Genomic DNA, 27,830 nt, shown 5'->3' on the forward strand with positions numbered 1-27,830 from the left:
CCACCGCGCCTGGATGTATTTTTAATTTTTTGAGGCACCACTGTACTGTTTTCTACAGCAGCTGCACCATTTTACATTCCCACCAATAGGGCACAAGGGTTCCAATTTCTCCACAGCCTCACCAACACTGATTTCCTATTGTTTGTTTTTCACAGTAGCCATTCTATAGGTGTGAGGCAGTATTTCATTGTAGTTTTGATTTGCATTTACCTAATGATGAGTGATGTTGATTATCTTTTCCTGTGCTTCTTCAGAAAAATGTCTGTTGAAGTCCTTTGCCCATTTTTCCATTTTTGAATTGGGCCGTATTTTTTTTTTTTTTTTTTTTGAGACAGATTCTTGCTCTGTCACCAAGGCTGGAGTGCAGTGGCGCGATCTCAGCTCACTGCAACCTCTGCCTCCCAGGCTCAAGCGATTCTCCTGCCGCAGCCTCCCAAGTAGCTGGAATACAGGCAACTCACCACCACACCCAGCTAATTTTTTGTATTTTTAGTAGAGACAGGGTTTCACCATGTTGGCTAGGCTGGCCTCAAACTCCTGGCCTCAGGTGATCCACCCGCCTTGGCCTCCCAAAGTGCTGGGATTACAGGCATGAGCCACCGCGCCTGGCCGCAATTGGGTTGTATTTTGTTGTTGACTTTGGGAGTTCTCTAAATAGTCTGGATCCATGAGAGAAAATACTTTCTTCCGTTCTTTGGGTTGCCTTTTTACTCTAATACTGTCCTTTCTCTCTTTTTTTTTTTTTTTTTTTTTTGAGACGGAGTTTCTCTCTTGCCCAGGCTGGAGTGCAGTGGTGCAATCTTGGCTCATCGAAACCTCCACCTCCCGGGTTCAAGCGATTCTCCTGCCTCAGCCTCCTGAGTAGCTGGGATTACAGGCACGCCCCACCACACCCAGCTAATTTTTGTATTTTTAGTGGAGACAGGTCCATGTTGGTCAGGCTGTTTTTTTTTTCCTCTCTCTCTCGAGACAGAGTCTCGCTTTATCATCCAGGCTGGAATGTAGTGGCATGATCTTGACTCACTGCAACCACTGGCTACTGGGTTCAAGCGATTTTCCTGCCTCAGCCTCCCAAGCAGCTGGGATTACAGACATGACACCACGCCTGGCTAATTTTTGCATTTTTGTAGAGATGGGGTTTCACCATGTGGGCCAGGCTGATCTTGAACTCCTGATCTCAAGTAATCCTCCTGCCTCAGCCTCCCAAAGTGCTGAGATTATAGGCATGAGCCATCGTGCCTGGCCTGTTAATATTGTCTTTTGATGCACGACATTTTTAATTTTCATGGATTCCAATTTGCCAATTTTTTTTTTTACTGCCTGTGCCTTTGGTGTCATATCCAAGAAACCATGGTTAAATCCAATGTCTTGAAACTTTTCCCCTGTATTTTCTTCTAAGAGTTTTATGCTTGGGTCTTTGAGCCATTTAAAGTTAGTTTTTGTGTAGGGTGTTAGGTAAGGGTCCAATTTAATTTTTTTGTATGTGGATATTCAGTTTTCCCAGCATCATTTGTTGGAAAAATTGTCCTTTTCCCATCGAACTGTCTTGTCACAAAATTGACCATATATTCGAGGGTTTATTTCTGGACTATCCGATTTTGTAGGTCTATATACCTGTCTTTATGACAGTACCACGTTGTTGTTATTACCGTAGCTTTGTAGTAAGTTTTCAAACCAGGAAGTATGAGTCCTCCAATTTTATGTTACGTTTTCTTTTTTTTTGAGACAGAGTCTCGCTCTGTCGCCCAGGCTGGAGTGCAGTGGCGCGATCTCGGCTTACTGCAAGCTCTGCCTCCTGGGTTCACGCCATTCTCCTGCCTCAGCCTCCTGAGTAGCTGGGACTCCAGGCGCCTGCCACCGCGCCCGGCTAATTTTGTGTAGTTTTAGTAGAGACGGGGTTTCACCATGTTAGCCAGGATGGTCTCAATCTCCTGACCTCGTGATCCGCCCCCCCCGGCCTCCCAATCCCAAAGTGCTGGGATTACAGGCGTGAGCCACCGTACCTGGCCTTATGCTTCATTTTCAAGATTGCTTTGGCTATTTGGGGTCCCTTGAGATTCCATCTGACCCTTAGGATGAGCTTTCCTATTTCTGCAAAGAATGTCAAAGAATGTCGTTGGGATTTTCATAGGGTTTGCATTGAATATTTAGATTGCTTTGGGTAGTTTTGATATCTTCATAATATTAAATCTTCCAAATCAAGAACATGGGATGTGTTTTCATTTATTTATCTTCTTTTAATTTCTAGCAATGTTTTATAGTTTCCATTGTATAAGTAAGTCTTTTACCACCTTAATTCCCAAGTATTTTTTCTTTTTGATGCTATTATAAATTGACTTATTTTTATAATTTCATTTTCATTATTTTTTTGTTTTGTTTTGTTTTTTTGAGACGGAGTGTGACTGTTGCCCAGACTGAAGTTCAGTGGCGCGATCTTGGCTCACTGCAACCTCCGCCTCTTGGGTTCAAGCGATTCTCCTGCCTCTGGGAATGTCTTAATTTTTCCCACACTTCTGAAGGACAGTTTGCTAGATATAGGATTCTGGATTGACAGTTATTTTTATTTTTTAGCACTTTGAAGATATCAACTCCCTGTCTTCTGGCCTCCAAAGTTTCTGATGAGAAATTTGCTGATAACCTTATTGAAGATTCCTTTTATATGATCAGTTGCTTCTGTCTTGCTGCTGTCAAGATTCTGTCTTTGAAAAGTTATAAAATGTCTCAGTAAACATCTTATTTGGAATTTGTCATGCTTCTTGGATGTTTATATACATTTCTTCTATCATATTTGTGAAATTTTCAACCATTATTTCTTCAGATACTGTCCCTTCTCCTTTTTCTCTCTCCCCTCTCCTTACTACCACAGTGCACATGTTGGTCCGTTTGATGGTGCCCTGCATGTCCCTTAAGCTCTGTTTATTTTCCTTCCATCTTTTTTCTGTTCCTCGGACTTGATAATTTCCATTCTCCTATCTTCTAGTTTGCCAGTTCTCTCTTGTGCCTGTTCAAATTTGCCTTTGAACCCCTCTAGTGAACTTTTAAATTGAGTTATTGTACTTTTCAGCTCCAGAATTTCTTTTTGGTTTCTTTCCTTTTTTTTTTTTTTTCTCACCCTATCACCTAGGCTGGAGTGCAGTAGTGTGGTCTTTGCTTACTGCAACCTCCGCCTCCTGGATTCAAGTAATGCTCCATGCCTCAGTCTCCTGAGTAGCTGGGATTACAAGCGCCCGCCACCACGCCCAGCTAGTTTTTGTATTTTTAGTAAAGATGGAGTTTCAACATGTTGGCTAGACTGGTCTTGAACTCTTGACCTCAGGTGACCTGCCCGCCTCAGCCTCCCAAAGTGCTGGGATTACAGGCGTGAGCCACCATGCCTGGCCACTTTTTGGTTTCTTTGTAAGTTTTCTGTCTCTCTACTGGATACTTCTATTTTGTTCATACATCATTTTTTTTATTTTATTTATTTATTTATTTATTTTTTTACTTTCTCCACATCTTCCTTTAAGTTCTCTGAGCATCTATAAGATGATTACTTTAAAGTCTTTGTCAGCCAGGCATGGTGGCTCATGCCTGTAATGCCAGCAGCTTGGAAGGCTGAGGCGGGTGGATCATTTGAGCCCAGGACTTCAAGACCAGCCTGGACAACATGGCCTGTAGTCTCAGCTACTCTGGAGGCTAAGGCAGGAGAATCCCTTGAACCCAAGAGGTGGAGGCTGCAGTGAGCTGAGATCGTGCCACTGCACTCCGACCTGGTGATAGAGCAAGACTGTGTCTCAAAAAAAAAAAAAAAAAAATTAGCCCAGTATGGTGGCACACGCCTGTAATCCCAGCTACTCAGGAGGCTGAAGCACAGGAATCGCTTGAATCCAGGAGCCGGAGGTTGCACTGAGTCGAGATTGCACCACAGCAGTCCTGCCTGGGTGACAGAGCTAGACTCTGTCTAAAAAAAAAAAAAAAAAAAAAAAGAAATGAAAAAAGGGATAAAGTCTTTTTCTAGTAGATGTGTCATCATGTCTTTTTCAGGAGCAGTTTCTGTTGATGTATTTTTTCCCTCTGAAGGGATCATACCACCCTGTTTTATATGCCTTGTGATTTTTTTTTTGTTGAAAACTAGGCATTTGCATGTAATAATGTGGTAACTCTGGACATCGAATTCTTCTCCTACCCTGGGAGTTGCTGTTTTTGTTATTTATTTATGTATTTTTTAATTACTGTAGGCTGTCTCCATGCCAAAGATCAGCCTGAGAGAGGTGTAAACTTAAAGTCTTTATAGATCTTTCCCGAGCTTGAGCCTTTTCCTGGGCATGTGTGATTATTTTCTAATTGTCCTCACATATCCAGTTGTTTTTAAATGTCCAATTTTTTCTTTTTAGGAGACAAGGTCTTCCTGTTGTTTCCCAGGCTAGTTTTGACCTCCTGGGCTGAACTGATCCACCTGCCTCAGCCTCCTTAGTAGCTAGGACTAAAGGCACGCACTACCACACCTGGCTAAAGGTCCAAGTTTTTAACGTCTGGCTTACCAAAGGGGGTCAAAAGAAAAATGAAGGGAGGAAAAACAGGATGCTGGCTTTTGAAGTCCCCTGGAAGTCACTTCAGCCAGGACAAGAGGCTTGCAACAATGGGGGGAGGAGCAACAGCAATGACCACCACTTCTTTGTCTGTGCCTCTTAGAAGAAGCAGTTGGTGATCAGAGGACAGATCCTGGATGTTTGGAAAACAAGGCCCTTTTTCCCTACCCTGGCTTCATCAGGCTGTTCCAGGAATGCTGCTCAGCTGCCTGCTAGGCACTAAGGGATAGGTAGCTGAAATTGATTGACATTAACCACATTTTGTCATCCAAGCCTTCCCCTAGGAGTTGGAAGCCTTTATTGGACTCCAGAGTTCCCAAATACTTACATCAGACAGAGTCTGCCAGTGCAGTTGTCGTCTAGGTGGAGAGATGGATTCCTAGTGCTTCCTACTCCACTATCCTCCCAGAATCCTTTGTGTCTAATGTGTTTTTGAGATATTTTCTTATGTATTTCTATAGATTATTCTTGGTCACTTATGAAATGTCTAAATTTTAATCATTCAACATATATAGTATCTTTTAAACTACCTCTGGAAGGCCGGGTGCAGTGGCTCATGCCTATAATCCCAGCACTTTGGGAGGCCAAGGCAGGTAGATCACCTGAGGTCAGGAGTTCGAGACCAGCCTGGCCAACATGGTGAAACCCTGTTTCTACTGAAAATACCAAAGTCAGTTGAGTGTGTTGGTGCGTGCCTGTAATCCCAGCTACTTGGAAGACTGAGGCAGGAGAATCCCTTGAACCCAGGAGGCGAAGGTTGCAGTGAGCCGAGATCGCGCCAGTGCACTTCAGCCTGGGTGGCAGAGTGAGACTTGGTCTCAAAAAAAATAAAAATAAATACATACATAAATAAAATACCTCTGGAAAAGTTAATGTACTTTTGTATGTTGATAAAGGCTATCATTTTCTGCTGTCATTTTGCAACCCCTGGCAACTCAAGAACTGTAAGTAACTATTTTGAAATATGTAAACCCAATAATGGGTTTAATTTACATAGCTGAGGCTTTTTTCAGTACCATCTTAAAGGTTTTTTTGTTGTTGTTGTTGTTTTATTTACTTTTGTCTAGATGACACACAATAATTTTTGGTTGAAGAAGATAGAAATCAGTGTTTCAGAAGCAGAAAAACGAACTGGAAGAAATGCCATGAACATGCAAGAAACATACACTGCTTACCTCATTGAAACAAGGTGGGTAATGAAAATTACACCTGGGCAGGTAGACGGAAAGCTTTTTCTGGTACTTATTGATGTAGACTCTGCTGTATAACAGAATTTTTTTGAGATGGAGTCTCACTCTGTCGCCCAGGCTAGAATGCAGTGGCATGATCTTGGCTCACTGCAATCTCTGCCTCCTGGATTCAAGCGATTCTCCTGCCTTAGCCTCCCAAGTAGCTGGGATTACAGGCATGTGCTACCACACCCAGCTAATTTTTTCGTGTTTTTAGTAGAGACAGGGTTTCACCGTGTTGGTCAGGCTGGTCTCAAACTCCTGATCTCAAACGATCCACCTGCCTCGGCCTCCCAAAGTGTTGGGATTACAGGTGTGAGCCACTGTGTCTGGCAGTTTTAAAATTTTTTGTAGAGATGGGGTCTCACTATGTTACTCAGTCTGGTCTCAAACTCCTGGGCTCAAGCGATACTCCTGCCTCAGCCTCCCAAAATACTGGGATTACTCGTGTGAGCCACTGCATCCAGCCTTGTGTCTTTATCTTTTAATGGGTAAACAGCTGTATCTTTTGCTGTGATACTCTTGGTAGATAGCTATATTTTAATGAATTTGTTTTGTGGGGAGAGGGGAGGTTAGTGGAATACTTTTGGAATCTGGAATAAATAACATGTATCAAATAGTGATACATACTTTGGAGGATTCCTTGGTCTTAGAAACCCTGTGCAATTTTGTAAAAGAATACCAGGTTCTCTGGCATGTAGGAAGTGAACTCGGGCAGGTGGAAATGGTTAACAAAGAATTCTAGGAGTAGAGAATAAGGTCTGAATCCTCTTAGGACGGTTGGGAGTTACAAAAAATTAACAAACAGAAACATTGAGATTGGTGCTTTAGAACTTGGGAGTAAATTAAGAATAAAGGGAAGTAGACACCTTTAAAATACAAAGAAAAAGAACTTGGTGGGTAAAAATAGAAAAGACAAATTATGAGGCCGGGCGCGGTGGCTCACGCCTGTAATCCCAGCACTTTGGGAGGCCGAGACGGGCGGATCACGAGGTCAGGAGATCGAGACCATCCTGGCTAACACGGTGAAACCCCGTCTCTACTAAAAATACAAAAAATTAGCCGGGCGTGGTGGCAGGCGCCTGTAGTCCCAGCTACTCGGGAGGCTGAGGCAGGAGAATGGCGTGAACCTGGGAGGCAGAGCTTGCAGTGAGCCGAGGTCGTGCCACTGCACTCCAGCCTGGGCGACAGAGCGAGACTCCGTCTCAAAAAAAAAAAAAAAAGACAAATTATGGAGTAAGAAATAAAAACTCACCAGAAAAGTTGTCTTTTACCTCCTAAGGGAAAAGCTAAAGGAATTAGAGTTGTTTTGTCTAAAGAAAGGCAAGGGAAGACTCAGTTTGTTGTTGCCAGTTATTAACAGTTTATATAAAGAATAATGGACTATTTCTTTTCTGTCTGCAGAGATTGAGCAGAAATGCTTTCAATTAAATAGATATGAGAGAATTGTTGACAGCCAGTAAAATTATAGACTACCAAACCTAGCTGGGCGTGGTGGCTCACGCCTGTAATCTCCGCACTTTGGGAGGCCAGGGCAGGCAGATCACCTGAGGTCAGGAGTTTGAGACCACCCTGGCCAACATGGTGAAACCCCATCTCTACTAAAAATATGAAAATTAGCCAGGTGTGGTGGTCCCAGCTACTCGGGAGGCTGAGGCAGGAGAATCACTTGAACCTGAGAGGTGGAGATTGCAGTAAGCTGAGATTGTGCCACTGCACTCTAGCCTGGGTGACAGAGCGAGAGACTGTCTCAAAACAAACAAACAAAAAAAACTACCAAACCAAGTTAAGTGTTGTAACGATGTTTTAATGTTAATACTTTTTTTTTTTTTTTTTTTGAGATGGAGTCTCACTCTGTCACCCAGGCTAGAGTGCAGTGGCGCGATCTCGGCTCACTGCAAACTCTGCCTCCTGAGTTCAAGCGATTCACCTGCCTTAGCCTTCGAAGTGGCTTGTATCACAGGTGCCCGTCACCATGTAGTTTTAGTAGAGATGAGGTTTCACCATGTTGGCCAGACTGGTCTCGAATTTCTGACCTCGTGATCCACCCACCTCGGCCTCCCAAAGTGCTGGGATTACAGGCATGAGCCACCGCATCCAGCCAATGTTAATACTTTTTCAAGAAAAAAAATTTTTTTTTTTTTTGAGACGGAGTCTTGCTCTGTCACCCAGGCTGGAGTGCAGTGGCGCAATCTCGGCTCACTGCAAGTTCCGCTTCCAGGGTTCACGCCATTCTCCTGCCTCAGCCTCTCCGAGTAGCTGGGACTACAGGCGCCCGCCACCACGCCCGGCTAATTTTTTGTATTTTTAGTAGAGACGGGGTTTCATCGTGGTCTCGATCTCCTGACCTCGTGATCCGCCCGCCTCGGCCTCCCAAAGTGCTGGGATTACAAGCGTGAGCCACCGCGCCCGGCCAAGAAAAAAATTTTTAACCTACCATTTTCATAAGCTTTACCTGTGAGCTTGCCTTAGTGCTGAACCCTGTGACTTTTCAAGGCTTCTTCCAGGTTTGTGTTTCTGCCCAAAATAAAAGTTTAAATCTTGGTGAAGATTGTCTACAGACAATTCTGAAAATTTAGTTTTTCTTCTTCTACTAGAAAGAAAGAAAAAGAGAGAAAAGAATCTTCTAAAAAAAAAGAAAGAAAATGTTTATACAGTAGGAAGTTTAGGAAAAGAGAGAGGTCATGTGGTTCTTTTCAAATTTAGGTCATATCATGACATATGTATGTTTATGTATCCCAGAGATTTGTGAGGTTATTTTTTAAAGATCATGGCCCTGTGAGAGGATTTTTGTTTCTGTTTTTTTGTTTGTTTTTTAAGTTAAATTAGCCACTTTAAAAATAATACTTTAGAAAACAGTGTTAGCTGTAGCCTTCTAAGTAAGTTTTAAGTTTACAATGAAAAAGGATATATTTGGTATATGCCTTTTTTTTCACCCACTTGGGCAACGAAATAGGTATTGATTACTTTTACTGCTGGGAGAGAACCTTGATTTGGATAATCTGGAATAACTTAATAATGTTTGTACTTGACTTTGAAATAAATAAAGGATCATTGTTTTCTTCTGTAGCCCAGTTGTAATTTGAACCTGGGAGTTAGAAGTGACCATACATCAGTAATAGCTAGACTGTGAATACATATTTAAGTAGATCATCAATAAATGTGTGGTACACAAAAGGATCATTGAGTCAACTTTCATAACTGTATTTCAATATAAATTTATTTTAAAACATGGATTTTATACTTAAAAACATGTTGGAATTACTTGAAAAATTGGTTAAACAACTGCAGGGTTTGGGGTAGGGCCCAGGATTTTACATTTTTTATGTAAAGGTCCAGCTGCTTTCAGTACAGATGGGCCATGGACCTTTTTTTTTTTTTTTTTTTTTTGGGTGGAGTCTCACTGCATCACCCAGGCTGGAGTGCAGTGATGTGATCTTGACTCACTGTAATCTCCTCTTCCCAGGCTCAAGCGATTCTCCCACCTCAGCTTCCCGAGTAGGTGAGATTACAGACTTGCACCACCACACCCAGCTAATTTTTGTATTTTTAGTAAAGATGGGGTTTTGCCATGTTGGCCAGCCTGGTCTTGAACTCCTGACCTCAAGTGATCTGCCTGCCTTGGCCTCCTCTCAAAGTGCTGGAATTACAGGTGTGAGCCAATGTGCCCAGCTGGACCGTGATTTTTGATTGTTGTCTTTTAAACTACAAAGCCTTTCCATTTTAAGACAGGTTTATCTGTCTTTCCTCTTTATGATTTGTGTTTTTTCTGTTTTAAGAAATTCTTCCCTACTCCACATCATATAGACATGGGATTTGAGAAATACTGATTTTGAATAGATTGTTTTATACTATCCCTAAGGTTAACTGACCTTCATCAACCGTAATCATCAAATTTCTTAATTTAATTATCTAGTATTATTTCTGTAATTCAGTGTTTTACAGACAGTTGTGGACAATTATGAGTATTATTGACCCTTCATGTTAACTAGAAATTCAACTTCTGTCATGTAGCTTACCTACCTACCTACCTACCTTTTGGATACAAGTAGAAAGCCCATTTAGCAACTGTCTGTAGTCCAATTGTCGACAGGGTTTTGTTTGTTTTTTTTTTTTTTTTTAGCCACCTAAAAAATACTTTAAAAATTAAAAATTAGTGTTAACTGTAGCTTCCAAAGTAAATTCTTTTTTTTTGAGACGGAGTCTTGCTCTGTCGCCCAGGCTGGGGTGCAGTGGCACGATCTCAGCTCATTGCAACCTCCGCCCTCCGGGGTTCATACCATTCTCCTGCCTCAGCCTCCCAAGTGGCTGGGACTACAGGCACGCAACACCACGCCTGGGTAATTTTTTGTGTGTTTTAGTAGAGACGGGGTTTCACCGTGTTAGCCAGGGTAGTCTCGATCTCCTGAGCTCGTGATCTGCCCGCCTCGGCCTCCCAAAGTGCTGGGATTACAGGCATGAGCCACTGCGCCCGGCCAGTAAATTCTTAGGTTTAAAATTAAACAGGATGTTTTTGGTATGTGCCTATTCTATAGTGTTATAGTTTAGTGGGCTAAGATTGAATAAGACTAAAGTCACTGGTTTTTAATTCCCCAAGAGATTTTTGTATGTGTTCCTCTTCACTGAATATGAACTCTTTTAAAATAAGTATATGTCTCTTTTAGAATAGGTAGTAATGCCTTGATGGCTTGTAAGGCAGTATGTTATTAATTCTTTTAATTGGTAAAACATGGTTAATGATCATATTTTCATTGTGGGGGTTAAATATTACAAGTAAAACCATTTAGGTGCTATTGAATAGTTGTTGAGTGATTAGATAAATGAGGTAGTTTTGGGGTCTAATGAAAGTCTTCTCTGTGCTTTTAGTCAGTTTCTAATGAAACTACTAGACCCTGCCTTTTTGTTTTTTTTTTTTTTTGGTGTTTGTTTTTTTTGAGATGGAGTTTCGCTCTTGTTGCCCAGGCTGGAGTGCATTGGCGCGATCTCAGCTCAATGCAACCTCTGCCTCCTGGGTTCAAGCAATTCTGTCTCAGCCTCCTGGGTAGCTGGGATTACAGGCACCTGCCACCATGCCCAGATAATTTTTTGTATTTTTAGTAGAGGTGGGGTTTCACCATGTTGGCCAGGCTGGTCTCGAACTCCTGACCTCGGGTGATCCACCCACCTTGACCTCCCAAAGTGCTGGGATTACAGGCATGAGCCACCACATCCAACCGCATTATTTTTTTTCTTTTTTTAAACACTTATGCAGACCTTCTGTCAGCCCTGTAGGTGATAAAGCTTATAGGCTTTATTTATCCACTTATTTACAAGTTTTGGGTTTTGTTGGTAGTGATTTTGAATAATTTGAAACTTGAGATTAACCCAAGTATTTTTTTAGCTGAAGTTGGGAATTGTAATTGGGATAGTATTAGTTATAACTAATGTCTAGGTATACTCTTTAAAATGAATTACGATTTAATAATTCTATATTTTTGCCATGGGAGCCATTTGTGCATTTTGCATTTCATATTTTGGTTCATTTTTATTAATATGCAATGAATACATTTAGTAGCAAACTTAAAAAATGATAAAAATGAGCATCTATTGTGCTGAGCATGGCATGATGTAAATACTTTCTCTAGACTTTATTTGGAGACTGATTTAACTTCTATGACTTTTTGTCCTAATGTACAAATACACCTTGTGCATTTCATGGAGGGCAAACAGGTTATTGTCAAGCAAATTAGAAAACAGCAAGGCCTGATAATGTTTAGAAGACTGGTGCTTCCTAATAGGGCTTACTTATGCTGACAAGAAATCCTAAATAGTCAAAATATTTAAAATATCCTTTATATGATTTTACCTTAACTTTCCCCCAAAAGTAAGTTGAGCTTTTATATATATGAGACATGGTGTTGCCTACCAGCCCTTTATAATTAAAAGTAAGACTAGAGATGAATTTTTATGACCCCTCTTCGCCACTCTTTCAGAGCTAATTAATATTTTGTTCTTTTGGATATTTCTTGGTACTTGGATTAATCTGATTTATTAATAACCTAAATTGAAGTTTTTGTGGTGTCTTGGTCTTTGTTGTGAATGTTATTCTCTCATTGTGGCAGAAGTGAAGTTAAAAATGCTTTTTATTTAATGAAGCACTAGCTAAACTAGATTTTATCATATTATAAAATCAATTATTTATACATTAAGGCTTTTAGAGTGTTCCTAATAAAACTGTTTCTGTTATGTTTAAACAGGCTTTCTGTAACAGAAAGAAAGTGGTTAGGAGTAAAGGCTTTGAAATCAGATGGATCTGAGTGCCTTATCCACAGACCTTTGTGATCATAGGCAGAGCATATACTGTGCAGCTGTGTCCTCATCTGTAAAATGAGGATAATAAATCTCTGCCTCACAGGGTTGTCATAAGGATTAAATATGAAAATACATGAGGCCAAGGCAGGAGGATGGCTTAAGCCCGGGAGTTTGACACCAGCCTGGGCAACATAGCTGGACCCCATCTCTACAAAAAATTAAAGTATTAGCCAATGTGGTGACATGTGCCTGTGGTCCCAGTACTCAGGAGGCTGAGGTGGGAGGATTGCCTGAGCCCAGGAGGCGAAGGCTGCAGTGAGCTGTGATTGCACCACTGCACTCCAGCCTGAGCGACAGTAAGACCCTGTCTTGGAAAAAAAAAAAAAAAGAAAATGTATGAAAAGTTCTTTACTTAGTGCCTGGTTCATAATCATTCTGTAGTTATAATTTTAAAGGTGATTGTGTTTATGTGTATGTATTTTTGTTTTTAAAAAATAAGTGTTGTTCTGTTCCTTTTCAGGTCAGTTGAACATACTGATGGTCAGAGTGTCCTAACAGACTCACTGTGGCGGCGATATAGTGAATTTGAGTTGTTGAGAAGCTACCTTTTAGTTTACTATCCACATATTGTTGTGCCACCTCTGCCAGAAAAACGGGTAAGAAGTGAAATGGCAGTAGTTTAGAAGTATTCAGCATTGAGACTATTCTTAATGATTATTTTGTTTACCTAGGCAGAATTTGTTTGGCATAAACTCTCTGCTGACAACATGGATCCAGATTTTGTGGAGAGGCGACGGATTGGTTTAGAAAACTTTCTCTTGAGGATTGCTTCACATCCCATCCTTTGTAGAGACAAAATCTTCTATCTGTTTTTAACACAGGTATTTTTCTTTTATTTAGTCTTAGTAAAATACTCATTTAATTTGGGTTTCTTAAAAAAATTGTAGAATACTTATTTTAAGGATCTTTTCATTAATTTATATGCAATTTATTTTTTTGTTATGAATTTCTAATTAGTGGATTATGTCATTCTTTTGGCTAACATTTTTCTATTTAAAGATACTGATGATGGTATTTTTGGTATCATTTAAATAATATTAAAATTTGTCTTCAGTATTTTGAAGCCCAGATCTATAAAATCTTGGGTTCACCTTTGGTAATCTTTCAGAAGTTGGATTGAATGTTTAATTTTTAAGTGAAAAGAAATGTTTTTAAACCTCTCTCTCCAATTCCTGCTGAAGTAAGAACAGAATGATAGAAATTTAATTTACTTAATTTGGAATATTTGCTTTGTAATAATGATTTCTAAAATTAACTTCAATTTTTAGGAAGGTAACTGGAAGGATACTGTGAATGAAACTGGGTTTCAGCTGAAGGTAAGAATATTTCTATGAAATTTGCCATGTTCCTTTACAGTTCTCAGCATGGTGCCATGCACTCATTGGGAACTTGGTATTTATTGAATAAATGAATGTTGGAAATCATCTTACAATAAATATCATTGGTAAGGTTTTCAAAGAAACACTACAGTTCACTTTTGATTTGTGTAATTTTAGTTACTAATGAGACTATAATGGGCAAATTTATTCTACAGGGAAAGAACATTTTGAAACAGTAATTTTTTTTTTTTTAGTTAGTGTTTATAGTAATGAAGCAGTAATTTAAATACAAGTTGTAGATTTTCCCCAGTGTACTAGTATTATACCTTGCCTCTTTTTTTCTTCTGTCCTGTTTCCACTCATATCCCTGCCTCTGACAATTGCTTACTCTATCAGATATGAAAGAGTCCAACCTTATCAGTCTAAAAGATAAGCCCTTAGTCAGGCTTCTTCTGTCTGTTCAGACATGGTGGCCAGTTTGAAATGGGGACAAAGGAGTCATTTTGAAATAGTTATAAGTTTTATCTGTTAGTGGTACAAGATTATTTAGTTTTTGTAACAGCTTTTTAAATTTAGTCATTAGAATTAGTGTTTGGGAATGAGATGATGATTTGAAAATCGAGGAGCAGGCCAGGCGCGGTGGCTCACGCTTGTAATCCCAGCACTTTGGGAGGCCGAGGCGGGCGGATCATGAGGTCAGGAGATTGAGACCACAGTGAAACCCCGTCTCTACTAAAAATACAAAAAATTAGCCGGGCGTGGTGGCGGGCGCCTGTAGTCCCAGCTACTCGGAGAGGCTGAGGCAGGAGAATGGCGTGAACCTGGGTGGCAGAGCTTGCAGTGAGCCGAGATTGCGCCACTGCACTCCAGCCTGGGCGACAGAGCAAGACTCCGTCTCAAAAAAAAAAAAAAAAAAAAGAGTCGAAAATCGAGGAGCATAGTAGTGGTAAGCTAGACACTCGAGTTCTATGCTGCTGTTTATTTCTTCCCTAAAAGAAATACAACAAAGGTTATTACAAACTTTTTTAAGTTTTCATCTCTGGTGTAAACTGAATAGGTAAGTAGACTAACAGAATATAAATTGATATATAACATAATATAAATTGTTAAATGACTCACATAATACAGTACCAAAAGTTCAATATATGTCTAGACAAGAAGAAGAAAAATTTTTTACAGTAATTTAAAAAACACTTCCCATACATTGGCCCATAGATATTTGAAATTTGGCACAAAACAAACTAGAAAGAGGAAAATTTTTTTCTGCAGAGAACATATGATAAACTAGTTCTGTCATAAACTGATTCTAATTTATAAATATTTTGGGGTTTTTATGATTTTGAGACAGAGTCTTGCTCTGTCACCCAGGCCGGAGTGCAGTGGTGTGATGATGGCTCACTGCAGCCTTGAACTCCTGGACTCAAGCGATCCGCCTGCCTCAGCCTCCCAAGTAGCTGAGACTACAGGTGCATGCCACCATACCTAGCTAATTTAAAAATTTTTCTTTTGTAGACATGAGGTCTCACTATGTTGCCCAGGCTAGTTTCGAACTCCTGGGCTCAATCGATTCTCTCCCCTCAGCCTCCCAAAGTGCTAGTTTTACTGTGCCCAGCTATAAATATTTAGTTGACAGATATACTGAAACAATTAGAATTTTCTTGGCTGTAATTCATCACTTTATAACACTCAGAGGGAATGGTAGAATTTGAGTTTAGGGATGGATCTGAAATAACTTGGAAGTTTAAAAACTGATTTATGTTTAGATAGAGTTTTCTGAAAAATAGTTTGATATGTTAAAAGCTAACAAGGAAAAGATTAAAATACAATCGTTTTAGTGAATTCTCTTTATATAACAAAAATTTTAAAAATTCTAGTCATTAAGTCTTTACGGCAGTTAATAGCTATCAGTTTTTGTCTTTGAATCCAGTTTTTGGCCGTAACTTTAGTGATTCTGAGAAAACTCTTGAGTTTCTCCATCATTATAAAATTGCTATTTACCAGTGCCTTGAATCTTATGTGTAGGTGCTACTTAAGTACTTAGATAGAATGTTTTATTGTGGGGGAGCCTTATGTATTGTACTTTTAAAAAGTGTTTGAAAGGTAATATCAATATACAGAATTAATAATTCGAAACATCAGACTTCTAATGAAGTGAGCCAGAAATGGAGAGAATTCAGAAACCCATGTGTCTCTGTATTCCTTATTTTGTTGTGGATGTTTCTTGTTTTAAGTCCTTCCTTCCATCAGGGAAATGGGACCTTTTTGCATAGCCTCATATACATGTGTACATCATACAAATGTCCACAATCATAGGTACATAGCATATGTGTGTGTGTGTATAGAAAGAGAATGAGTGTGTCACATTTTACTTATCTGGAGGTCATATATTTGGCAGTTACAGCTAACCTGATCACAGTTGAAAGCTGGAACTTAAGCAAAACTGACTTCTGAGATGTTCAAGGGGATGTAACATGGCTTCCTGCTATACTTTACTACTATACTTTGGTCTTCCCGTAGCGGACCCATTAATTTTATTATAGGTATTCAGACAAATTTGGCTGTTTTTTAGGTTACAACCTATTTTAGTAGAAGATTAAAAAGTGAGTGGAGACAGGCACATTGTGACAATAGTGACAATTGACAGCTGAGCCTGATAGCAGAAAAGGAGGTAGCAGTGGTATGTGAGTCGCACATTCCAGAATGGGTACATTCAGCATGAGGCAAAATCCCTACCCACCTGTAACCCCTAGGGCTTCACTGTATCATAGATGGGTTCAGTATTAATTGTTTATAATGGTTAACTGGAGGCCTCAAGAAAAAGTAGAATTTTGCTTGTGTACTCTTAATTCAGTGTGTGATCAATGGACTGCATGTAACTCAGTTGATGGGATTGTTTGTTCAAAATACTGAATTCATCCCAGACGTACATCCCATTAGCCTAAAACTTGACAACTATTGCTATAAGGCGATATAATTTAAGAAAGATTGTCAAAAATGGTAAAAAAGAAGAAAACTTTTTTTAGAATCTAAAACAGTTTCTTATCTGAGTATTACCATCATCATATATGCTTACTATGTGCTAAGCATTATAGTATAATTATACTATGTTTATTTTGCTGAATATTGCCTCAGTACCTTTGAGGTGAGTTAATATTCCCATTTTTTAGATGAGGAACTCTAGAACGTGACTTAGCCAAGGTCACATAATCACAAGTGATAGAGGCTGAATCCAAGTCTAGACTAACTGAAAGCCCTCCTTAATTACCATCCCATGTTACCGCTCTTGCTTATTAATTATGTAATTAATATTTGCAGAGATGGTTGTGAGGAAGTGTTGAAAGCTTTATTTCTGTGAACATGAGGTCATTCTGAATGAGACCAAATATTCATATCTTATAAGAATATTTGACCTTGGCTCTTGGATTGTTATCCTCAAATTGAAATGTTATCTTACTTTAATTTTCCTTTTCTCAGACATATTTTGTCTGTAGTTTTGGCCTACTAGATTAATTTTTTTTTTTTTTTTTTTTTGGCACAGAGTCTCGCTCTGTCACTTAGGCTGGAGTGCAGTGGCGTGATCTCGGCTCACTGCAAGCTCCGCCTCCCCAGTTCAAGCCATTCTCCCACCTCAGCCTCCCAAGTAGCTGGGACTACAGGCGCCCACCACCACGCCTGGCTAATTTTTTTGTATTTTTAGTAGAGACGGGGTTTCACCGTGTTAGCCAGGATGGTCTTGATCTCCTGACCTAGTGATCCGCCTGCCTCGGCCTCCCAAAGTGCTGGGATTACAGGTGTGAGCCACCATGCCCGGCCAAAATTTAGTTCCTTTTTATTTGTGTTCTATTTAACATAAGCATGAGCAACCAATTTTTTCATCATTACTGGTTATTGGCATTTCTTCTTTTTCGGGGGGGTGGAATATTTATATAAATACTCAACCTGGGCTTGGTGGCATGTTCCTATAGTTCTAGCTACTTGGGAAGCTGAGGCAGGAGGATCACTTGAGCCCAGGAGTTTGAGACCAGACTGGGTAACATAGCGAGACTCTGTTTCTATTTAAAAATAAATACATACACAAAATATAAATACTCATTTTACTTAATTCAGCGAAAGAAGAGCAAAGGGTTTATCCCTAGAGTAATGAACGTATAAACTAGTTGCTTTAGTATAAAAGTAACATTTTAACTCAGTTAACATAGTTAGTCATGAAAGCATTGTTCTAAATACCCAATCCTTAAATGAATTTAGGCTGATTCATAAGAACCCTGGACCCTGCCTTTTCCTTGGGGCAAGGACTACCGGAGCCAATGTCTGGGCCCTTAGTTAGGATCTCTGTTAATCTTGTTATTGCACAGGAACTCTGAGAGATCCAATGTGGAGATTCCAAATGCTGGTGCCTACAGTGTGAGATACTCTTCTAAGTGTTGTGGATACAGTAGTGAATGAGCTGGAAATATTCATAAACTCTTGTTATTGTGGAGCTTATATTTTAGTGGTTGGAGACATTGTTAGCGTTTAAATAAAAAATAAGATACTTTAAAGTAATGGTAAGTAGTATAAAGGACGTAAAGCATCATCCTTGTTGGGGAATATGACAGCAGGGATTATTTTTCAAGGGTTACCCTAAGATGAGTGACCATAAAGTTTATTATCCAAGTGGGACCCCTTTAGAGAGGAAATAAGGACATTTAAGATGGGGACAACATGTTGCACTCCAGCCTGGGTGACAGAGCAAGACTCTGTCTCGAAAAAAAAAAAAAAGATTAGGACAACAATTATAAACCAGGACTCTCCTGGGCAAACCAGGCCACATGGTCACCCTCATTTAAAAAGCTTACGTTTGAGCTGAGACATTAGTAATGATAAGAAACCTGCACTGAAGTCACCAGAGGGCAAGGAAGAGGAATGCTCCTTGAGAGGGAGGCCCAGACTGGGTGTGCTTTACTAGGTAATGTGTGGGGGAAGATAAAGCAGGTAAAAGTGTTGCCACAGCAGCCTTTGTACAGTCCGGGGGCCACCTTCACACTGTGCCTTTTTATGGTTCTTATATTCTTTTTTTTTTTTTTTTTTTTTTTTTTGAGATGGAGTCTTGCTCTGTCTGTCACCCAGGCTGGAGTGCGGTGGCGCGATCTCGGCTCACTGCAAACTCTGCCTCACGGATTCAAGCAATTCTCCTGCCTCAGCCTCCTGAGTAGCTGGGATTACAGGCATGTGCCACCACACCTGGCTAATTTTTTGTATTTTTAGTAGAGACAGGGTTTCGCCATATTGGCCAGGCTGGTTTCAAACTCCTAACCTCGTGATCCGCCCGCCTCAGCCTCCCAAAGTGCTGGGATTACAGGCATAAGCCACCATGCCCGGCTTATGGCTCTTATATTCTTAACGGACAGCCAAGAATCAAGTGAACAAGATGATTTCAGATAATGCTGTTTTAAAGGAAGTAAAATAGGATCATAGGAAACAATAATGAATTAAGGGGCATCTTTAGGTGTTGAATGGGGAATCTGATTAGGTGGGCGATAACCTATCAGATTTGGAACAGTCCAGGTAGTTTTTCAGAGATCCAGCAGTTTGGTGACATCTTCGTCAGCTTCCCCTTTTTTATGTAATCTTGTGAAATGAGCAGATTGAGTTGGGTGTGGAGATGGACCTCATCTGACAAAACATTTGATTAGCAAAGGTTAGAATGGTGACCTTTTACATTTATATGACTTTTAAATTGGTAAATTGGTGACTTTAAAAGTAAATAAATTGCTGGTGTTAAAAAGCATGAGATTCAAGAAAAAATACAAATGAATATTTTTTTCTTTAGTGTTTTATGTAGTTTCATCCACATTTAAAGAATCACATTTTGCATGTGACTGAAGTCATGAACACTTACAAGATCCTTTGGTTTTTAGTGATTTTTAATATATGCCTTAAATTCATAGGTGTTTTTATTTATAAGGACTTTGACGTATATTAGCTAATTTTTCCTTGAGATGTAAGAAGGATCCAGAATTTGTGAAATACTGATTTTAGAAATGGGAGAATTCCATAAGAGAATTCCCTAAAATCAAAATAAACTACTTTAGATATTCTTTAGATAGCCCTTTAAATCTCTTTTGGTCTGGAGTTCCAGGAGGCTGAACTTGTGAGTAGTATATTTGTTATATTTGTTTTTATTTTCTTAGCCAAGTAATCTGAGAAGCCTTAGTAATATTTTTGTTTTGTTTGTTTATTCATTAACAGTATTTGTAATTATGGGTTGGAAGTTGTAATAGTGTAAAATTTTCAAGGCGGGATTTTAAAAACCAGACCACATTTAGAAATTGATTCCTGATTGAGCTACCTTTTATGAACCCTAATAGTTCTTGTACCTTGGTTAGAAAAGTTGTTTGGTTGTCTTTTTTTTTTGTTTTTTTTAAATGAGAATTTAGGACAGGACAGGATTTGGATGTGTTAAGTATACATTTTATGCAGTGAAATTATTATTTAGTATTTATCCCTCTGTTTCTTCTTTGAGAGTAATTATCTAGAAATAAGTGAAGAAAATAGTTAAAAAGTTGTGTTGTCTTACAACATTTTCTGCTAGCTAGAAAGTAATTGCTGTAATCTAGCTTGTTTTATTTAGTAGAGCGTTACTTAGTACATGTATTTCTATATTCTTTCTTCTAAAATATAGATTGTGAAAATGAGAAAAACCAGTGTACATTTGCTTTGGAACTACCCTCAGTAGATGCAGACTCCAAGGCAGTAGTTTCTTTTTTGAGATGGAGTCTCTCTCTGTCGTCCAGGCTGGAGTGCAGTGGCACGATCTCAATTCACTGCAACCTCCACCTCCCAGGTTCGAGCGACTCTCCTGCCTCAGCCTCTTGAGTAGCTGGGATTACAGGCACGCGCCACCACACCCAGTTAATTTTTTTGTATTTTTAGTAGAGACGGGGTTTCACCATGTTGTCCAGGCTGGTCTCAAACTCCTGACCTCAAGTGATCCTCCTGTCTCGGCCTTCCAAAGTGCTGGGATCTCAGGCATGAGCCACTGTGCCCGGCCATTAAAGCAGTAGTTTCATTTAGTTTATATATATATATCATTGCTTTTCCTGGCCTAGAGAAAAACTACTGTTTTCACATGACCTCTTCTGAATTCTAATAATGCAGCGCTATATGCCTGTTTGTGTATTGGTTGGTGTGTACAGTTGTTTTACTTTGGTACCATTGAATGCCATGTATTCAGTCTATTTTATAGTGTGTTTTTGTAGTGTTTTCAAAAATAATTACTAAGCTTTTTTTTAGGCATGTTTAATGTGTTTACAACAATTGATATGAAGAAAACTGTACTTGAGCATCTTAATTCTAAAGGGAAAGTAAAATTGTTTGAATTTTATACCCTGAAATGTAATTATATTAAGTGAACAAATTATTTTTTCCAGGCAGACTCCAGGTTAAAAGCGCTTAATGCAACATTCAGAGTGAAAAACCCAGACAAGTAAGGTTTTGTTTTAATAACAGTTACAATGTTGTTTTGAATGGTGCCTATCAATCTATTTAATTTTTCATTTCTGAATGTATGCACTTTATTTGCTAAATATTTTACATATTCACATTTAGTGAAATCCTTTTAAAGACTAAAACTGAATTTGAAATTTGATAACTTGATTGGGGGTATGATTGTGACTGAAGTTTTATAAAATTAAACCGTTGCTTTTTTCTAGAAGGGTTTGTTAAAGTGTTGTTGCAGATATCAGAAAAATGAGAAAAGTGATGTTAATTTTATAGTTTTCCTTATATGATTTTGCTTGTTAAATATCCACAGCTCAAGATAAGAAAATTATATACTTTTTATATATACTTAATAATGAACCGTCTAGTTTGTATACCAAGAATATTTCACGAAGGTATATGACAAATACTTGATTTTATTAATATCAGCTAGTATTTGTGAGAGCATTTCCATATTAAAAGAAGCCAGTGTATTCAGAAATTACTTAACATGGGGTGGGACTATGTATTTAAGATTTTGAGTTTGCTTAATCTTTAAATTTGGTGGATAATTCAAACTCTACATTATATGGACCTTTACTTGGCAATTTGGTTCAGTTAGAGTTTTTTAGTTGGATATGTGCTTAGGCAGACGAGGCTTTTTTGTTTTGGAGGACCAAATTTATGAGGTCTGTTAGAATTTCTCTAGTGAATCCTTCAGCACTAATTTCTACATTGTGTAAATTCTTATCAGACAAAGGTGGGGTCTGCATATTCTGATGACCTATTACGCCTGACTTTATAAACCATAACATATTAACAAAATGCCCCTGATTTTTCATATAAATTTTGAATATAAAATCTAAATGAATATTTTTAAATTTTGGTAATTAGGAAGTTGTGATGGTAACTTGAGTTTTTTAATTTTAATTTTTTTATTTTTTGAGGCAGAGACTTGCTCTGTCGTCCAGGCTGGAGTGTAGTGGCGTGATCCCTACTCACTGCAACCTCTGCCTCCCGGGTTCAAGCAATTCTCCTGCCTCAGCCTCCCGAGTAGCTGGGATTATAGGCACTCCCCACGACACCCAGTTAATTTTTGTATTTTAGTAGAGATGGGGTTTCAACATGTTAGCCAGGCTGGTCTCAAACTCCTGACTTCAAGCAATCCACCCTCCTTGGCCTCCCAAAGTTCTGGGATTACAGGTGTGAGCCACCATGCCTGGCCTTTTTTTTTTTTAAAAAAAATAGACTATTTGTTACAGCAGTTACAGATTTAGTAGAGTTAGCAAAATTGAGTGGAGTATACAGAGAATTCCCATATACCTTCTCTCCACACCCCTCCCCATTGACCTGTCACAGCCTCCCTAACTATCAGCATCCCACACCAGAGAGCTGTGTTTGTTACAGTTGATGAACCTACATTGAAACAACATTATCAGCAAAGACCATCATTTATGTTAGGGTTCACACTTGGTGTTGGGCAGTTTTTGAGTTTAGACAAATGGATAATTATGTGTATCCACCATTATCATTTTATACAGAATAGTATTACTGTCCTAAAAATCCTCTCTACTGCACCTGTTCATCTCCTCCCTCAACCCCTGAGAACCACTGATCTTTTTATTATCGCCATAGTTTTTTTTTTTTTTAGAATGTCACATCATATACAGTATGTAAACATTAAGATTGGCTTCTTTCACTTAATTTGCATCTGTGGTTCCGTTGAGGTTTTTATAAGTATTATACTAACATGCATGGTATATAAGAGGTGTTCTCTAGATTAAGAACTAAAATTATAAGTCACCCTCAAAAAAAGCTCTGGAAAACTTAGTAAGCTAAGTGTATGACTTTCATGGCTGTACATCCATTAGAGAATCGTTTTTGATTGATATTTTGGTAATATTTTTGATTAATACTAGTATTTTGTCAATTAGTATTTTTCAGTTGAATGAAAAATATTTTGTCAATTGAATGTTTTTCCTCCCTTTTCTGACCCAGCCAGGTTTTCTGAACTGCTGAATTTTATTTACCATCCATATTGTGTGTAGAATTTTAAGTTTAATATGACCAATAATGTCACCAAGGCAGTTTTTTTGCCCTTATGTTCTTGTTAAAGTGTGTAATTGCTGTATAATTAGTAATAGGATTTGTTTGTCTTAAATTCTGGATAATTGTGTATATTGGTCATTGTTATATCAGATTCTTAATATGTAGAATCTCTTCTAGATCTAGCTGTTACAATAGATTTTTTTATATTATTATTAAAATATATTACTAAAATAGTTTTGTTATTTCCTAAAATTCAGAAAACCAGAAAGATTATTTTAGAGGGATTACAAAGTGATTCTTCTAGTACTTGCTTCATTCATGTTTATCTTTCCCCAAACTAGACTGTTAAGAGCCGTGAGTGGGAGGGCCTGGAGTCTTCTACTTTTATGTGGCCTTAGGTACTCTGTAAATGCTTTCTTTTGCATATTGGATTGCATATACATATATATGTATACACACATATATATATATATTTTTTTTTTGAGATGCGGTCTCACTATGTTGCTCAGGCTGGTCTGGAACTGCTGGGCTCAACAATCCTCCTCCTCAGACTCTGGAATAGCTGGAACTACATGCGGATGCCACTGCGCCCGGCTTGTATATTTTTCTTAAGAGATGTGCCCAAGGTCTCTCTCCATTTATTGAGCATCTTACATTGTTGCAAATAAACTAAACCCACTAAGTCAAAATCTAGGTGGTAAACTGACCAGATTATATAAGTAACATACTCTCTTTTTTTGAGATGGAGTCTCGCTGTGTCGCCCAGGCTGGAGTGCAGTGCTGCGATCTCTGCTCACTGCAAGCTCCGCCTCCCAGATTCACGCCATTCCCCTGCCTCAGCCTCCTGAATAGCTGGGACTACAGGCACCCGCCACCACGCCCGGCAATCTCCTGTCCCTAGTAGAAATAAGCAATACTAACCACTCATGTACTGTGCTACATTGCATAGTAGAAGTTTCATCTAATGTGGCCAGTTTTTCTTGGCTGAAAAAAAACCTGTGTAACTTTAGTTAACTCATACGTAAAGTGATAGTTTTTTTTTCTTTTAAAAGAAAATAGTTAGATAATTGAGGTTACGATATGTTCAGGTTATTCCTCGAGCTTCTAAATATCAGGTTATATCATTTTGTTATGCTGAGTTTGGGGCAGGAAGTATGGATAGAGAAAAATCTATATAGTGAGTTTTCTTCAAGGAGCTCAAGGTACATCGTGTTAAGAATGCTTACAGAGGCCAGGTGTGCTGGCTCACGCCTGTAATCCCAGTACTTTGGGAGGCCGAGGTGGGTGGATCACGAGGTCAGGAGCTCGAGACCCACCTGGCCAACATGGCGAAACCCTGTCTCTACTAAAAATACAAAAATTAGCTGGGTGTGGTGGGGCACGCCTGTGATCCCAGCTACTCAGGAGGCTGAGGCAGGACAATTGCTTGAACCCGGGAGGCAGAGGTTGCAGTGAGCCGAGATCACGCCATTGCACTCCAGCCTGGGCAACAGAGCAAGACTCCGTCTCAAAAAAACAGAATGCTTACAGATAGGGAGGCAAGAACCAAAGTGTAGAAACTAGAAGAAGAGGAGGGTGGGGAGTGGACTGTCATTTATGATTTCTAACAGTCACTCAAACTACAGTTTCTTTTCTTTCAGGGCTTTATCTTAGGTAATAGTTGCACAAGTTGTAAAGAAGCATAAGACAATCTGTATGGCTTGATTTATTTTCAGTATAATAGCTAGGTAGAGAAAACTACAGCCGTATGCAAATATGAACTCCAAATAAAGCCGGGCGCGGTGGCTCACGTCTCTAATCCCAGCACTTTGGGAGGCCAAGGCAGGCGGATCACTTGAGGCCAGGAGTTCAAGACCAGCCTGGCCAACATAGTGAAACCCTGTCTCTACTAAAACTACAAAAATTAGCCAGGCATGGTAGCACATGCCTGTAATCCCAGCTACTTGGGGGGCTGAGGCACGAGAATAACTTGAGCCGGGAAGGTAGAGGCTGCAGTGAGTCGAGATTGTGCCAGTGCATGGTGCAGTGGTGTGATCTCAGCTCAGTGCAGCCTCGACCTCCCAGGCTCAAATGATCCTCCCACAACAGCCTCCCAAGTAACTGGGACTACAGGCAAGCACCACCACACCTGGCTGGTTTTGTTTTTTTTTTTTTGGAGATGGAGTCTCACTCTCGCCAAGTTGGAGTGCAGTGGCGTGACCTTGGCTCACTGCAACCTCCGCCTCCCGGGTTCAAGCAATCCTCTCTGCCTCAGCCTCCCAAGTAGCTGGGATTACAGGCGCCCACCACCACGCCCAGCTAATTTTTGTATTTTTAGTAGAGACAGGGTTTCACCATGTTGGCCAGGCTGGTCTCGCACTCCTGACTTCAGGTGACCCACCCGGCCTGGCTAATTTTTTGTACTTTTTGCAGAGACGGTCTCACCAGCTCAGGCTGGTCTCAAGTGATCCTCCCACCTTGGCCTCCCAAAGTGCTGGGATTACATATGTGAGCCACTGCACCTAGCCATGTTTTTGCCTTTGAGATTGGAGAGAAGCATTCTCAAAAAGCCTTGATGGAGGGTCTTTTCAACATGGGTCTTGAGAAATGGATGACATCTGATTAGGAGAGGCACCCGTCCAGGCTTACTTACTAAAAGTATGTTAAAGAATATGGAGAATAAGGCCAGACATGGTAGCTCACACCTGTAATCCCAGCACTTTGAGAGGCCAAGGTGGGCAGCTCACTTGAGGTCAGAAGTTTGAGGCCAGGCTGGCCAACATGGTGAAACCCCATCTCTACTAAAAGTATAAAAATTAACCGGGCATGGTGGCGCATGCCTGTAATCCCAGCTACTCGGGAGGCTGAAATGGGAGAATCACTTGAACTGAAGGGGCAGAGGTTGCAGTGAGCCAAGGTCGTGCCACTGCACTCCAGGCTGGGTGATAGAGCTAGACCCCGTCTCAAAAAGAATATGGAAAATAAAGGGAAACATAAAGCCTGTAATGGCAATAGGTGTACTTTGAGGAGAATAGAAAATACGGCTGATTCAGGCCATAGGACATATTGGGTTTGGATATAGACAACCTCAAACTACAGTCTTATCAGAGTCTACATTTACATGTTCACTTTTGCATGCCTCGAAGACAGGGATTTTAGATACTTAGTATTTCAGGAGGGAAGTTTTATGTCACCATCTTCCTAGTATGGACTTTCCTCTTTTTAAACTCCCTGCTTTCAAGTGAAACTGCAACATTCTGACGTTATATACGATTTTTAGTCTTTAATATTTCTCTAAGAACACCTAATCATTTATGATAAGATTCCTCATTTTAATATGCAGACATTCTAGATTTTGACTTGGGCTAAGAAGTTATACCCTCGTTTTCAGAAAATTCATTCCTTTATTTCTTAAACATACATTGTTATCTAAGACTTGATGCATTTTTCACTCTTCACCTTTCTGATTTCCCAGGAATTGTGATTTTTTTCAAAGGTGCACATCTGTCTCTGTCCCCTAGGTGTTCAGAATCTTTCAGCCCTGACTTTCTGGTGATGTGATCACCTGGGGATGATTTGTGTTGTCACTCCTCTACCCTCACAAGAGATTGTACCAATGTGTTAAACAAAGAAACTTTAGTGTGCCTTATATGTTCTGTGACCAAAGGTGTTAAGACCTTTCAACTCCAGAAACCTCTGCTTCACCTAATTTAAGTGTTCTGAGGCTTACTGTTTATATTCTTACACATTTCTCATATCCAAATATGACAGCTAAGAATTTTGTAGTCATGCCAGGTCCTGAGTGTGGAAGCTGACAAAGAAACATTTTTAGGGGACCTAATCAGTTCTGGAGAAGCTCCAGAAGACCTGATCTTTAGAATTTCTAGCTCCTGGGACCCAGCACAAGAAGATCTGATCAAAGAGTTTAACAAAGTATTAGCCTCTTGAAACTTAAATTCAAATCATAAAACTTCTAAGGGAAAATTATACCAGCTCAGTTGCAACTGGCTCTACATTATCTGAGATTTTATATATTTATATAAAATAAATATTTATATATAAATTTAATTTTATTTAAATAAAAATGTTTTGGAGTACATAATATATTCTTATGGTTAACCAGATATATATGTAGATTGATAAGTATGGAAAAGTTGTACAGTGAAAAGTCTCATTCCTGTTCCTGTCTATCCATTTCCCCTCCCCAAAGAGTAACACTGTTAGTTTTAGGTTTATATTCCTTCGAAGTTTTTTTTTTTTCCTTCGAAGTTTTATGCTACAAATGCAAGTGTACATTTTCCACCTTCCATCTTGGATACAAAAAGGGAGATTTGTACTCCACTTAATTGGGAGCCAATCTTGCCGACTGTTTTATCCCTGAATTATTTTCCTTGCTGAAAAATACTGCCTTGGGGGAGTAAGAGTGGTTAAGTATTTTATCTAGTGATTTGATGTCCTCAACTTCACCACTGCCTCTTTATTTAAATGAACCACAGTAACTGAATACTTGGGGTCTGTGAAAAGTTTTTTAAGCCACATTACAGAGTTTGTACTTTGTCTCAGGATCAGCGGATAACCTTTGCAGTAGAAAGCTGCTTAAAAGCAAGGGGGTGGTATAGATTTGGACTTTGGAAGATCATCCAAGCAGAGTGGACAGTAGATTAGAGGAGTGTGGGAGTGGGCTAGGAGGCCAGTCAGGAGGACTGGTGAGAGATGGTGATGCTAATCTGAATTTAGGGCATTGGCAGAGAGGCCAGAGAAAAGTGAGTGGATTGGGGCAATGTTTAGGAGTAGAATCAACAGACTGGGCAATTAGTGGAATGTATGGGGTGAAGGAGAGGAGAAGGAAATACAGATAGCACTCAGGTTTTCAT

General features: G+C 39.5%; 1 protein-coding gene across 2 annotated transcripts in view; it reads left to right on the forward strand.

The window, feature by feature from the left end:
* SNX4 (sorting nexin 4) overlaps positions 1-27,830 on the forward strand; it is an 82,698-nt gene that overhangs the window by 10,508 nt on the left and 44,360 nt on the right. Inside the window, exons 1-6 of one of the 2 annotated variants that reach the window (XM_032149938.3) lie at positions 3,967-5,512; positions 5,636-5,757; positions 12,609-12,744; positions 12,820-12,969; positions 13,417-13,464; positions 20,880-20,935. In XM_032149938.3, coding sequence (XP_032005829.1) covers positions 5,441-5,512; positions 5,636-5,757; positions 12,609-12,744; positions 12,820-12,969; positions 13,417-13,464; positions 20,880-20,935 — 584 coding nt within the window. In that variant the 5' untranslated portion in view covers positions 3,967-5,440. Of the gene's footprint in view, positions 1-3,966; positions 5,513-5,635; positions 5,758-12,608; positions 12,745-12,819; positions 12,970-13,416; positions 13,465-20,879; positions 20,936-27,830 lie in introns of those variants that run through there. The other variant, XM_032149937.2, reaches the window with a different exon arrangement.

The sequence above is a fragment of the Hylobates moloch genome, unplaced genomic scaffold (assembly GCF_009828535.3).
Source record: "Hylobates moloch isolate HMO894 unplaced genomic scaffold, HMol_V3 SCAFFOLD_4, whole genome shotgun sequence".
NCBI classification, from domain to species: Eukaryota; Metazoa; Chordata; class Mammalia; order Primates; family Hylobatidae; genus Hylobates; species Hylobates moloch.